General features: G+C 35.4%; 1 protein-coding gene across 4 annotated transcripts in view; it reads left to right on the top strand.

Annotated features, from left to right (window-relative positions):
• The first annotated feature begins 654 nt into the window (after positions 1–654).
• The window catches only part of LOC141427961 (potassium voltage-gated channel unc-103-like), a 50,583-nt gene continuing 35,715 nt past the window's right edge, over positions 655–15,522 (top strand). The window contains exons 1-2 of one of the 4 annotated variants that reach the window (XM_074087674.1): positions 655–853; positions 1,872–2,188. In XM_074087674.1, the coding sequence (XP_073943775.1) occupies positions 2,123–2,188 (66 nt within the window). In that variant the 5' untranslated portion in view covers positions 655–853; positions 1,872–2,122. Of the gene's footprint in view, positions 1,039–1,871; positions 2,189–15,522 lie in introns of all 4 variants that reach the window. The other 3 variants (XM_074087685.1, XM_074087666.1, XM_074087658.1) reach the window with 3 other exon arrangements.

Here is a 15,522-nt window from a genome sequence, read left to right as displayed (position 1 = left end):
TAATTAATAACTAAGCAAACTTCTCAGTATTGTTTTCAACACTACACCCCGTAACCAGTGCTACAGAAGAGAGAGTTAGAGTACCTAAGTCCTCATTGACCTGCTGCTACCTTCAGGCAAGTGGAAAAAAAATACTAAAAATATAGTCCAAGGTCGTGTGTCGATACGAAAAAGTGATATGATGGTGCGTATCGCGACGATGGTTCCACCGTTGAGTGCGGGTGCGTGGCCCCGCCCGCCCCCGCGCCCCGCGTCCGCGCCGCAGTCTCACCGACACCATTAATGACACTTCCCATTTTATGGTGCACCCTAGGAATGTAAACAAATTTAATTTTATCAATTAAAGTAGATATTTAATGATATAGCATTATTAAAATAGTGGTAGGCGTTCTATTGACTGAATTGATTGGACTGATTTTGCTATAGGCTAAATGAAAACAAAATAAAAGTCCTCTTTTATTAGAAGAAATAATGTTGTTAATAGTTGATGTCGATCAGGTCTGCGGCGGCCCGGTGGCAGTAGGAGGTCGGTTCGTGGGCTTGGTGGGGTTCGTGGGGCCCTTGGGCCTTGGCAGGTGGGGCTGCCGTGCTGCGGCCGCGGCGCTGTGCCGTGGCGCGGGGCGCGCCGCAGTGTGACGCGGCCCGCGAGTCGCCCGCCCGCCCTCGCCGCTCGCCGACGCGATCCGCTCACTGATATTCCGGACTCTCACAAATGACACAAACTAACAATATTATTATATCATGTTGCTAAAAAACATAGGAGCAGTGCCTTTTTGTAACGTTCAACGAAACATTATTATTAGCCTCTTGAAACTAAATTTTAGTAGTTAAATTAACCCGCGAACTGCGTTCGGTACGTAAGTTTAGTTAATCATGAAATTAATACTAATAAAATAAAAATTATCGTTTAAAAACATTTGCGCTCATTTCTTCTAATTTATTGTGAAGTTTTGTTTCACGCGCGCTGTTAAATAAATACTTGGAACGAGCTTTGGTTTGTAGTTTGTACTAATGCAGAAAACAAAAGAGACTTTATTGGTTAGTATTAAAATTACTCATTGAAAAATTTAGCAATATTTAACAGATTTGTAGGAACAAAGAACCAAATCTGTTTACGAGTAAAAGTATCGTAGCAACGGCCTCTCTACTTAATGAAAAAAATGCACTTTATATAATTTATCGTCATTTATGAAGGATGTGAGGAAATAATTTTTACACTTACGAAATGAAATTCAATTTATGAAATACTGGCCGCCTGTTACCCGCGACTTCGTCCGCGTAGAATTCGGATTGCACTATCCCGCTGGAACTATGAAATTTCCGGGATAAAAAATAACGTATGTCCTTCCACGGGACTCAAACTATTTGTATACCGCATTTCATCTAAATCGGTTAAGTGGTTTAGACGTGATGAAGTAACAAACAAACAAACAGTTTTTATTATATTAGTGGGAAGTAAAACATTTAAAGTCAAAATACTCCACCTCACTAGGTGTCAGATTTTATATTTTTCTTACTAAAACACATTAATGTTATTTCCCTTTTAAAACTGTGTGAAAAGCATACTTTACACGGCTGTAACATTCTTGTGTCGACCACGGTTAGAGGCCAAGCACACAGCAGCGAAATTCCGCATTGTAATTACGCTCATATTGACAACTTCTTCAATAACACCTTGCATATACGCACTTATGTTTGCCTGTAATCCGCTCCCTACAATCTTCTACTTTCCTTATTAGTTTCTCAAGTACTCATACCTACCAAACTTTGTTGACCTATTTCTATAACAGCATTAGCAGCTCTTTTAGTCACAACCGTCGCTTAAAATGCAATTAACCTACATATTTGTTAATTAACTTTTAATTAAACAGTGCAATCAGTTTGCTATTTTTAAAAGTGCAAACAGCAATGTAGTAGCGGGAACCAAACATCCACTTAAAGTTAAGTGAATATAATAAGATTAAGTTTAGTAATATGTGAATGATTATAAATATTGTTGCAACAAAAGTGGTGCATATATATTCACAAATGAAACATGAAAGACTGCCTAAAATATCATATGAGCACATAACGTTATCAGTAAAAAACGATAAAGTAAGGAACCCGACAATCAGTTGTGGTCATGGAAAACGGTGCCTTAAAATATGGGAGCAACAACAACAATAATGAAATTGCTGAGGAGAAGGTGGTGAGTATTGCTTCAATAAATTATCCCATGCTTGCGAACTGGTTTGCGGTCTTTTTTCATTCATCAAAATAAATCAATTGTACTATTCTTTTAACTGACACACCAACCGTACATAAGATCGGCAATCCACCTAAGTACGAAAGAAGAAAGAACTAGATTCATGTCTGGTGTTACAAATGTATCTTTTAGATTTAGATGCAAGGATTCCGCTCTTTTTATTTATTTCCTCGCATACATATTTACGCACGCGCACGCCGCAAAAGTGTATTACTTATTAAAATTTAGATTCGTAAGGGAATTTAATTTGAAACTAACATGTTGGAACTATATTAAAGTAAGTAAGTATACGATAGGGTTTAATTATTTATAAGTAAAGCCAAGGGACGAGCTAATTTACCCCGCGTATTTACACAGCTAAGTATACGGAAGCACATCGAATTCAGTTTCTAATAATATTAGAAACTTTATATTATAAAGTTAAATGGTCAAACTATTGAATTTGTAAAATCATCAGTATTTTTTGGAATAACGCTCGATTCTAAACTACAGTGGGGACCTCACGTCATAGCAATCGCGGGTAGATTGAGCTCTGCTGCTTTTGCAGTTTGGAAAATACGGCAGCTAACCGATGTGGCGACGGCACGGTTGGTGTATTTTGATTACTTTAATAGCATTAATTAGCAAAAGAGAGCAATTAGAGCAATTTATAATTTGAAGACGCGTTAATCTTTAAGATCTTTTTTTAAGGAAACAGGTATCCTAACCCTGCCGTCGCTCTATGTTTTTGAAATAATCATCTATGTTTGGAAGAACATATGTGATTTACCCGCTAACGACGATAAGTTTAAAGCTACTAGAAACACAGGGAAGCTTAAAGTTCCATCTTACAGACTGTCTAAAACCAAAAAGTCGTTTCTGGGAAATTGCACATACGTTTTAATAATAAAATTTCAGAAAATATTACAAATGAAACGGATACAAAATTCAGCTCTATTGTCAAGAAGACATTAATATCTAATGCGTATTATAAAGTTAATGATTATATCATGGACAAGGAGATTTGGAAATAATTCCGATCCACATTAGCTACTAGTAGTAGTAGTAGTAGTTATTACATTAGATCCCTTCAAATAGCGAACCTACTGTGCTAAAAATAAAGTTGTGTTAAATACTTGTGATGTATAAAGATATCATATAATAATATTGTAAAAATACCTCGTTGAGTTTCTTGCCGGATTCTTCTCAACAGAGGTTTTTCTTTTTTAGATTTTTTTTTTTGACATTCATAAGTGTTTGTTATAGGCTAAATTGAATAAAGATATTTTGACTTTGACTTTCACATATAATGCAGAAAATTACATTCATTAGAGGGATCGTTTAAGTTATTCGTTGTTTAATTTTACACAATAACATTCACTGAAAATATTGAATAGGATACCTATTCATTCGTTTGCAATATTTTTTTCTTGTGTATAACATGGGTGTGCGATGTCATTAACACAGGCAAGCGTCACAAGCTGCCGGCACCCAGTTACAGCAATCCAGGGCTTCTGCTAGACTGCTCGACGCAAGGGTTTTATAGCATGGTGTAAAAATGAAAGTGTTCCCCTTATGGTGCGCTAAGACGGCTACGTCACGGAGCATGGCCGGCCGCTTGCTATCGGCGAATGATGAGCCACGGTGAACTGGGGCGATTAGCACGCGATAGTTCAAGGACTCAACCGACCCACGTACATTAAGTACCTTATAATATTGCATATCACGACTACTTTGATTCCTAGAGACTAATAAATGTAAATCGTAACCCTTCAGCCAGTTATGACTACGCCAAATATCTAGTAAAGTTTATTAGCCAACGATTTACTCGCAGTATTACAGCCGATTCGGTACTAGAGGGCATGTACTTAGTAAAATAAAATTGCTGTAACCATTTTACGCAATCAATTTAAAATCGCTTTCAAGATATTTCTCGGATCTAAAGTCAGGTTTCAGTGTTCTTAACACATCCTCAGTACAATTTACAAAGTACAAAAGCCGTCTTGAACAATACTCCATACAGTACACTGAGGTGGTAAAATTATTTAGGACTGTACCATATAGGACTGCACTCACAGGCGCCTTCATAAATGCATATGCTTGCTCAGCGAATTTTAATTTAAGATTGAATATTATACCAAGTTTAGTAAATGAAATGTAATTTTATAGAATGATAACAATGGCATATCGAGGTACGATTGTAGTTTTTTTTTTGGTTCATGCAGTAATCTTAAATTTTTCAATAACTATTCTTATCTTGCAATAAAATCACATTATTTTTTCACTTTGATCCCACTGCTAGTCAAAGACTTAATCTGATTCTCTAAACTCCGACGACTCGCCCTATCGCAGTATCGGTCTTATTTGAGCGCCCATTTTTCCAACCCGTCCCAAAATCTCTATCTGTACTCCCAGCACGACGGCGTAAGAGCACATCTCTACCGTACTGGAAATGGCAGTTAATACCGATTTACACTTTAGTATGAGTACCTAAATTGAGAGCGAGAATCGCAAAGTCACTTGAATTCTGAATGTTAAATGATTTCAAGAATTTAAATAATTATATAAATTAAATTAAATTTAACCGAATGTAAATCAACACAACACAAGCCGTTTTTTTTAATATCTACCTACAACCGTAAAAGCCAGGCCACTACTTGTACTGTGCGCGATCAATGGCGCGGCCAGCGTTTTCTCTGCTCATTGCGCGGCCAAGACGATCACTACACAGTAACCACTCGGCAGCACACACAATGAACAGAAAAAGCACTCACAGCGCCGCGCCGCAGATCGCGCGTAAAGGCGGCGAGGCCGTAAGCGTGAAAACATTACTTCAAGAAAGAAAGAAAGAAAGAAAACATTTATAACATATTCAAAGGTATGTAAGATATTTTTCTTATGCCTAAACGTAATCAAATGACTAACTAAGTACAAGACAAGAGTAGCTTAACTTCATTCTGCCTGCCAAGCGATAGCGGTTTTTTTTGTATTTATTGACATCTATTTCTTTGTACAGTCGAGTTCTAAAATTTCTGAGCAATAATTTGGTCAAAAATATGTGAACAAAACTATTGTTAAGGCGTAAAAGCGTGTTCAGATATTTTTGATCGAATTTTTGCTCAGAAGTGTAAGAACTCGATTGTACTTGTTTTCGCTCAAATTCTTAATTGGAGCCATCCGAAATCCTGATTAGATTTAGACTCATGTGGTCCCAGACTTATTTATTTATGTTAAGTAAAATATAACTACAACCGGATATCAGATAGCAGTTTATAAATTTGGTACCTATCTACTCGTATGGCGCTTAAATTTTGTCGTTTAGGTACTTTTCATTATACGTTAGGGATCAACTATATGTTTGTGAGATAATTATTACTAGGTACTACTTTCACGCAGCAAGCAGTGTTTATTACACTGTAATAAGATTAGATTTCAGTAATATTATAATATTAATTCATTCATACAAGGTGAAAAACTAAACGTGATACGAAATTTGCGTACAGTTCTGTAAGTATTGGGCACATAATATTCTATTAACTTGATTGTTAAAATTAGTGTGATAAAGGGTGTTTATACTTTATAGAAATTAAATAACAAACTCAATGTATGACCATCTCAAATTAAATAAAACTACTTAAAACAATCGGGTACCGAAATGCGTTGCATTGTTCAGCTTTAACTGAGCTACCAAAATTTTGTATCACGTACAATACTCTCATTATAATGTTAATGAAATTCTTTTATAGTGTAAAATATATTAAATTATATTGAACTGAATTAAATGCTAAGCCCGACCGTTGAATTTTTAATTGTTATTGAATAAATCTTCTATCTTCTTCTGTATAAATTAAAATGAATCACCAAATTGTATGTAAGCACCAAATTGTTTTTTTTTGTGTTCATTATTGTCAGGATGAGGTTTGTGTGAAACAAAAGAAAGAAAAGAAACGGGGGCGTAGCCGCGGGGGAAACAGCATAAAACTACTAGAGAAATACGTGTCACATCATAACTATGACAATAAGCAAGATACCATGATGATGTAATCCATAAGATGAGAAATATAAGGCGTATTTATTCGTAGTTTGTCAATTTGAATTGCTTATCGTCTTCGCAACGTTGATATAGTTTTTAGGGTTCCATACCTATCTAGCAATTAAAAAAATAAGAAAACAATTTATTTTATACTTAACTAACCAATATACAAAGTTATAGTTAAACTAACTAAAATCATGAAAATAGTCTGTTCAGAATCGAAAGTAGAATCGATTAGAATATTTGAAAACAAGTTGTGCGTGCTTTTTTAAATCCCTTTTTTACTGTGCCCAGTCTAAAAGTTGCGAATGCAGCATACGACAATTAAATGTTTTAGCAAGATTGTATATTATTGTTCAGGTAATATGTTAATATTGGCCGTCATTATGTCAGTTTCATTTTCTTCTACAAACGGCGAAGCGCAAATATCAAGTACAAAATACGAGTGCACAGTTAGAAAACGAGAAGTCAAGTCAACTACCTATTATTTACAATTTACAATTAGCAAGACGTACGAATATATTTTTTTAGTAATTTAGACATCTGAAGGTCAGACTCGTATATGCAGGGTTCCGTAAACAGTTCAGTAAAGTTTTTTTTAAATTCTTCTAATATAAGTCTCTTTTTGATGACTTTACTTTATGCCCCTAGTTACCAAAGTACTCGTCAAGACGACAAACGAGTCCAAACTCGATGCGGTCCTGTCGTTTATCACAGTGTTCCTATGTTCACCCGCTAGCTTTATCATCAGATCAACTCCATGTTATAATAATATTGCATTGTCATCGAATTTATACATTCGTTTAAAATTAAGGTCGGTGCCGGATCGGTTGAAGATATCCACTTCAAATTTGAGTTGAAAGATTCCACCCGAGCAAACATAGTTAGTTACATTACCTACACTGCAAATAATTATAATGCTTGTAATAAGTTTTTGTTAAAAAATATTTTTTTTTAATACAAGCTTCTTTTGCCGAATGTACTTTTTGTTGACTGTACTAGCATTGTCGTCTAAACTACATATCTGTCCCAAATTTCAAGTCGGTACTAAAAACTCTTAAGGAGTTCCCTCCTGCAGAGATGATCCTGGCAGGATCACCAAGATGTCACTACCAGATTATTGTATTGTCACCAAATTTACATAAGTATGTATGACAAATTTCAAGTCGGTCGGACCACTGGAAGTGGGTCAAATTTAGCTTCTAAGATTTGACCCAAAAAAACAATAAATAAATAAACAAACAGGGCAAGCTAAAGAAAAGCTTCTAAAAATATCGCCTAAGCACTTGTGCAAGTATTTTGATTAAAAATCAATTTGAATTCTCATCCTCTTTGGTTCTGGCTGTTTGCTTCTGAATCCATTGCCCTCTCTGTTCTTTCGCGGGAAATTCGGCGAACTTCGTATGTTGTGTAATTAAATATTAAGAAGCTCGACTAGTGTAAATAAATTTGAAACTGTATTATAAACCTTGTAGATAGTGTTAAATACTAAGTATGATTTTTTTAGTGTATAAAACAATAGGTAAACATAGTGATTAATACGGTGTGGATTTGGCGAGCGCTTTATCAAAGTTGGCTTCATTGAGGTTTGTCGGTCATAAATTGCTTTATTAATTTTGCACAAAAACGAATAAAACACACGATAAGACTGTCACTATATTATACTATCGAAGCTTTTATAAAATATCATTAAAATCGCAAACTTAAAGGTAAATATTCAAACGACAGCTACCCCTTGCTAGGCGACTCGGTCGCCTTAGCAACGGCTAATAACGCCTAGCAACCAAAAAACACTGAAAAAAAACACGTTTAATATATGATGACCCCCTTTAAATTGTAACTTTATTTTATTTTTAGTATTTGTTGTTATAGCGGCCACAGTAATACATAATCTGTGAAAATTTCAAGTGTCTAACTTGTTAAAGTCCTTGTTAAAGTACTTGTTAAGCCGTTAGGCTTCAGAGATAGAGCCCTATGACAGACGGACAGACAGACAGACAGACAGACAGCGGATTCTCAGTAATAGGCTCCCGTTGGCACCCTTTGGGTACGGAACCCTAAAAACGGGATGTGTAAGGTCATCGGTATTATTAATTAACACCTTCTATATAGTTGGCCGTCACAAAAAAAAATTGGTCAGTCGCTAGAGACTACATATAACCTATGTACATACGTCAATTTTATAATGTTATCTATATATATGTATCTATTCAACCGTTATTAGAATTATGAACTTCTCATCTGCCAGCTTCTTTAAAATCGTTGTAAACCATAAACTTATTAACCAGCTCTAACCGCGAACTCACTAATTGAAGAGTAGACTACTAAGCCAAAACGGCCTGTGTTGTCAAATTAGCAAGAAACTTGGAAAAAGTTTAAAAGGCCTGCCTAATCAATACGGAATTATCATTATTTACAAAAAAAAACTAAAAATTAGAATACTATTTATTTCAAAGTATAACAAAATAATTATTGGATGTAGAATTCTATATTTAATGTAATATGTTATAATATACGACTATCAGAAAAAACAGTTATTTTGCTCATGTATATTATACGATGTACTGTTTAAAAGTTATACATGGTGATAAGTGTGTAAGTTTATTTGGTGAGTTATGGTTTCAACATTTGATTTAATAAAAAAAAATAACCAGACTGAGCTGAATATGAAAATGCAAATGAAATTGTGGTGGTCTGGCCTCAACTTGAGGACAGTGCAAGAACAATCAACAAAAAGTACAGTCAGCAAAAAATCTTGTACTACAAATGAAACTTATGTATAAATAGTTATAACAAAAACTTATTGTATTCTAGCATTGTATTGTTGAGAAAAGAACGCTAGTTTTTTCCATTGAATTCTAATCTAGAAAAAGAAACAAAGAATAGTTCGATAATAACCCAAGACGGCTGATACGATAATCAACTGATTAACTTTGTTTGTTCGATCACCTTATCTTATCATTCTCGAGTAATAAGAAAATTCAACATTTGAAAAACGCCGTTATTTGTAAAATATTACAAGCCAAGTTAGGTGGCTTCTCAGTTTACTTGCCGATATTATTATCAACTTAACTACGGATTTTTTTAAGCCAGCACAAAGCTGACGAAATATAATTAATCATTATGAAAGACAACGTGTTAAATGGTTGTAAAAATAATTTAACTTATTAGAAACAACATTTGCTGTAATAATGGGTTACTAAAAACATCTGGTTTTAACGTAGTAATTATTTATTATATGTATTATAACTAAATACCACTCACTATAGAAATACGGAAATTATGTCCATTAAACGCGTTACGGTCTTAGGCAGTACAGCGCTTTGATCTGTGTTTGCAGTATCGCAGGATACTGCAATCCGATAAAAGCGTTACCTTTTTTTTATTTTTATGTATTATTGTACTTACCTATATTTTATACACTGATATTTTACCAGTTTTAAAAAGTTGTTGACTAGAAAACAATGGAATTTATAATGAATTGCAGGAGAGTTCAGTACAACAGTAATATAACAATCAAATGATGAGTAACGCACATTTTTGAGTAAAATTTTGAGATGGATCTATTCGACATCGACTTGAAATTTGGTACGGAAATATAGTTTGTATAATAATGCAAGTACATTCACCAAAATATACAATCAGCAAAAAAGTTTGTATTAAAAAAATTGTATATATATGTTTTAGGATAAACTTAAAGAAAAGCAATAGAACAGTCCATGTTTTTTTTTCATGTAGTAAAATTGAATGTATCTCGGTTTCAACCGTTAAATAATCAAGGACGCTTATTAAACTACTCTTTACTCTACCACTCTACTCGAACTAATAGAATATTATTTTAGAAGTAGTCATCTCGTAGCACCTCCGTAGCACTCGCGTAGCAAGTGTAGCAAGCGCTATGAAGCGTATTAACCGGCACCGCGGTTCCTTATGCCCCGGATCATACTTATCTAGTGCCTGTACAGTCAAGGCCAAAGTTGCAAAAATATGTATACGCGACTCTATTAAGGCCGTGTATACATATTTTTGCAACTTTGGCCGTGTCGATGTCTTTGCCCTTGACTGTACGTATATTATTATTTCGATAATTCTTACGATTTATCTACAATGCACAGTTTTAATTCAATAGCTAAATATTATATAGCATCTGTATACTTACTGATATAAAGCTACTACTAACAATAAGTTGAAAAGAGACCGGACGGAATGTCTCTGATTCCGTGGAGTATGGGACGTGTGCTAGTGTGGGATGCAACTTGTGTTGACACACTGGCCCCGTCTCATCTCCACCGAACATCAATAAGGGCAGCAGCAGCAGCAGAAATGGCAGAAACTGCCAAAGCAGGAAAATACAGTGGTCTCGGTGCCGAATATGATTTTGTACCTTTCGGCGTCGAGACCCTTGGTCCGTAGGGCCCTGGCGCTCTGAGTCTCTTCAAAGATCTATCAAAGAGACTCAGAGATACCACAGGAGACCGAAGAGCTGGCAGTTTCTTCGCTCAACGCATCAGTCTTGCGATCCAGCGGGGAAATGCTGCCGGCATCTTTGGTACCTTGCCGCAGAGTCCATCTTTAGATTTATTTAATTTTATTGTTCCTAATATACCGTTTTTATGTTTATGTAATATATAATTTAATATTTACTTTCATCATCATCATCATGTCAGCCGAAAGACGTCCACTGCTGGACATAGGCCTCCCCCAAGGCTCTCCACTCAGACCGGTCTTGTGCTTTTCGCATCCACCGCGATCCCGCGATCTCAACCAGGTCGTCGCTCCATCTTGTTGGAGGCCTACCGACAGCTCGTCTCCCGGTCCGCGGACGCCATTCGAGAACCTTTTGACCCCATCGGCCATCAGTCCTGCGAGCAATGTGCCCCGCCCATTGCCACTTCAGTTTCGCAATTCTTCGAGCTATGTCGGTAACCTTAGTTCTACTGCGGATATCATCATAAATAAGTATTTACTTTAGTTGAAAATAATTTGTTTTTATGAATAATACTTTTTACACATCCTTTTTGTAGAATGTATCAAGTGTTAAGTCACAATTTTATTACCGTTTGAATGAGGTAAAAAAAACGTATTACAGGATTTGTTAATACATATTGTACTGAAATTATTATACGGGCTTTAAAAAAATTAAAACTTACTTTTAAAATAAAAAAAAATCTATACCCAAAACGGAAGACCAATAAACGTGTGAAAATGCAAGGGACCAATGAAATTACAGTTCGTGTGTAGGGCTCCCATGTAGCAAACAATTATGTTATTTGAATACTTAATGTTCCGGCATGCACAACCTTCATCCGAAATCGTGTAAACTATTTGAGCTGCCAGATATAATATGTGTCGAGGTCTGCTGTTAATGTTTTATACATTTTGTAGTTATAGAGTACTGCAGCATTGGTTAGTTAGAGCGAGCCATTCCGCTTGGAGACGAATGTCGTGGAAACTTGGCTTCGGTTCGAGAGCCTTCGCTATGCAGAGCGGCCTTCGTGTGTTCTTGGGGATTGCGGCCGTTCTTATTATTGCTACTGTTTGTAGGTTACACAGAAAAAATCACGTATTTGTATTAGTCATTTTAAGGGTGTTAACTTACTTAGATTAAGCTGGTTCTGTCACAGGACTGTAACCTATGTACGAACTTAAAATTTTCACAAAATGTGTGAATTACTTTAGCCACTTTGAGCACAAAGGCCAAAGTCGGGTTTCCACAGTAAGTCAGCCCTTACATGAAATGAGCTTAGGTTTTTTTTGTGAGTACCTCTTATAGTGAAGAACCTTTATGCTTAGTATGAATATCCTACTTGTGACAGTTTTTGACTTATGACTTTTTTAAAGATTTATTTTAATGTATTTTGTTTCGGGATGAATTCATGCGATTTGCTTCAAGTTTTGAAATGATGTTCTGAAATAGATTTGCATCGCCACCCAAAAAGCTAATACTATTTATCATATAAAAATAGAAAAAAAAGGCCAAGTAAAAAAGACACATTTTTTATGTAGTTGTGTAGTAGTGACACCTCTACATTTTTTTTTCTCAGAATAGACCATATATTGGCTTAGTACTTGCTGAATATCAAAATATTTTGGATTCTGGATGGTACTTCCTATCAAAAAAATTGGGACAGCGACGAACACTCGTACATTTACTAATGTACCTGTACTAATAACGTATACTAGTAAGTACTTAAAATATTCAAGTTGTTAAGCAAATCTACTGATTCTACTGCAACATATTCGAAGTTGTGTACTAAAATTATTGACTATCAAGTTCTCACAGACAACAAAGCGAGTAAAAACGGCACCGTTGTTCTAATGCCAAGGACGAAATAATACCTATGTATACTTGGAAAAATATAGCAAATCATTAAATGCCACTCCTTGCGTTAAAAGTTGGTGATACGAGGTAAAGCTTTATCTAATCAGGAAACGGTCAAAGTCCTAATGTCTAGTTACTTAGTATGTACGCACAATCACTACAATGAAGAAATACACAGAAGAAGAAGTAAATAAATTAATTGTGAAATGTTTACCTACTTGACTAAGTTGCACTTTACCTTCTTAACGGAGGACTAGGTTTGGGTATGTCAATATTATGTACTTAGGTACGTCAAAAAGTGAAGTTAGGCAAAGTACACGTTGATGTCTATTTAAAGCTATTATTATATTAGTTGTTGCCCGCGACTTCGCCTGCGTGGAATTCACTTATTGTTGTGACGCGGGAACTAAGTATACAATTTTCCTGTATAAAAAGCATCCGCGTTTATAATCAATTCATGAGGCAAATTTTGTCCCAATCCATCTAACCGTTATGACGTGATTGAATAACAAACATCAAAATATCTTCACAATCTTTCTCATTTATGATATAACTAGTTGTTGCCCGCGACTTCGTCCGCGTAGTATTCGTATTTTTCGTATATCGCTATCCCGCGGGAACTATGCAATTTTCCGGGATAAAAACTATCCTATGTCCTGTCCTTCCCCAGGACTCAAACTATCTGTATACCTTCATATTTGTGTGTATTTCATCTAAATCGCTTCTGTGGTTTAGTCGTGATTGAGTAGAAGACATCCAAACATCTTCACAAGATTAGGATCTCATATCTAAAGTTATTTACTTGTAAGCTCATAAAAAATGTTTCACCAATAATGAAAATAAAATGTAGATTAACACATTCAAAAGTAGTAATAATATTGACTGTCTCGTTCCCACAGACAACAATAAAGCGAATAAAAATGCTACCGTTGTTCTAATGCCAAGGACGAAATAAAACCGATACCTACTCGGAACAATGACAGCAATTCATTTTACACAAAGTCTAGTTAGTGATTAAAGGTTGATGACACGAGGCCAAGATCCCTTTCTAGGGTTCCGTAGCCAAAATGGAAAAAACGGAACCCTTATAGTTTCGCCATGTCTGTTTGTCTGTATGTCTGTCCATCCGCGGCTTTGCTCAGGGACAATCAATGCTAGAAAGCTGTATTTTTGCACGAATATATATCTAAACTATGCCGACAAAATGGTACAATAAAATATTTCAAAAAATTTTTTTTTACTGTACCTCCCATAGACGTATAGTGGGGGTGATTTCTTTTTCTTATCCAACCTTGTAGTGTGGGGTATTGTTGGATAGTTAGTTCTTTCAAAATCATTAGGGGGTTGCTAAAACCATTTTTCGATTCAGTGATTTGTTTGCGAAATATTCAACTTTAAAGTGCAAATTTTCATAAAAATCGAGCGTCCCCAACCCCCACCCCCCTTCTAAAATCTAAACCGGTGGATGGAAAAAATTTGAAAAAATTCAGGATGGTAGTAAGTATATCACACTTTCAAGGAAAACTATAACGGCTAAGTTTGCTTGAGAATTAAGAGTAAATAGCAGCCTAAGGTATAAAATATACCTAAACTTGGAAGATTCCGTGTAAAATACGAAATCCTCAGAAAAAAACCGGTTTAATTCGACTTGGACTCGGGCATCAAGGGTTCCGTACAAATTTGTAGGTATTTATGAGTATCCAATATTAGCAGAGCCTTCTAAGCTAATAAGCAAAATGTACGCAATGTGGGGTCATTTTAGATGGCTTATTGATGTAGACAGTCAGACATGAAAAATTATAATTTTCTGATTTTTCTTATTTATTGTGCTATAAGAGCTACCTTTATGCCAAGTTTCTAGGACAGCCGGAAGTACCCTATAACTTTTTCTGTTAAGGTGATTTGTATGTAAACATCTTTTTAATGACTGTAGCTTTTGATCGCCTTGACTTAGAAGATTGTTTTTTCACAGCTTTTGGGATAATTGATCTGAGTTTATGGTTTTAATTTCAAGTCGATACCGATACTCCGCGCGTTTACGAGATAAAGGGTCTTGCCAGACAGACGGACGAACGGATAGCAATTCAAAGTGATCCTATAAGGGTTCCATTTTTTCCTTTTGAGGTACGGAACTGAAAAAAACATTTGTTCCGGCGCTTTTCAAATTTAACAAACAAAAAAAAAAAGTTTATAGAGCAATGTATTAAAATAGGTTATTTTCAGTAAACCGTAGCAGTTTCTATGTGCTATTATTGGCAGAATAGGTATCCTAAATAAACTAAATACTTCCCAAAGTTACTATTCCAAGCGGACGAAGTCGCGGGCAAAAGCTAGTGTTTTAATATATTGTACAAGCTGGTAACTAATTAGGTAGGTACCAATACTCAACATCAAAATACATAAAAAAAGTATTTTCTTAAAAGGTTTTGATCATTGACTATTGTTTTACCCATTATCAGGCTGTTTTACGTAGAAAAGTGAACATTACATTTTTTAATGTATTTTTATTTGTAAGTACTCAAATATACTCCAAGATCCGATTAAAATATTGGTTGGTACAAGTTATAAGGAAACAAAACTTATTTTTAATTAAAAAATAAATTAGCCTGCCGCGTTGCTGGATGTGCTCACATTAATCCGATGAACTAGTTAGTCCTCGACACCCTTTAACTGGCCTTATGTTACGTAATTTTAAGACAGCTGTTAATCAAATTGTCCGCAGAAAAGCGCAACGTGCTTGATTCTTTGATTACTAGTAATATCCGATGACTGTACCTACCTAAGAGTAGCGCTAATGTAAATGTAATGAAATGAATTGATCGTACAAGTTGTAGCTACCTTTGAAGAAATAAACTGGCTACGTATCATGTATTGTCATATTTAAAAAATTGATAATAATATGGCAATGGTAACAAGCACGCGTGTGCGGTGGTAAGGGTAAGG

The sequence above is a fragment of the Choristoneura fumiferana genome, chromosome Z, assembly GCF_025370935.1.
Source record: "Choristoneura fumiferana chromosome Z, NRCan_CFum_1, whole genome shotgun sequence".
NCBI classification, from domain to species: domain Eukaryota; kingdom Metazoa; phylum Arthropoda; class Insecta; order Lepidoptera; family Tortricidae; genus Choristoneura; species Choristoneura fumiferana.
The sequence above is the reverse complement of the archived record's forward strand: the minus strand, read 5'-3'. Positions and strand labels throughout refer to the sequence as shown.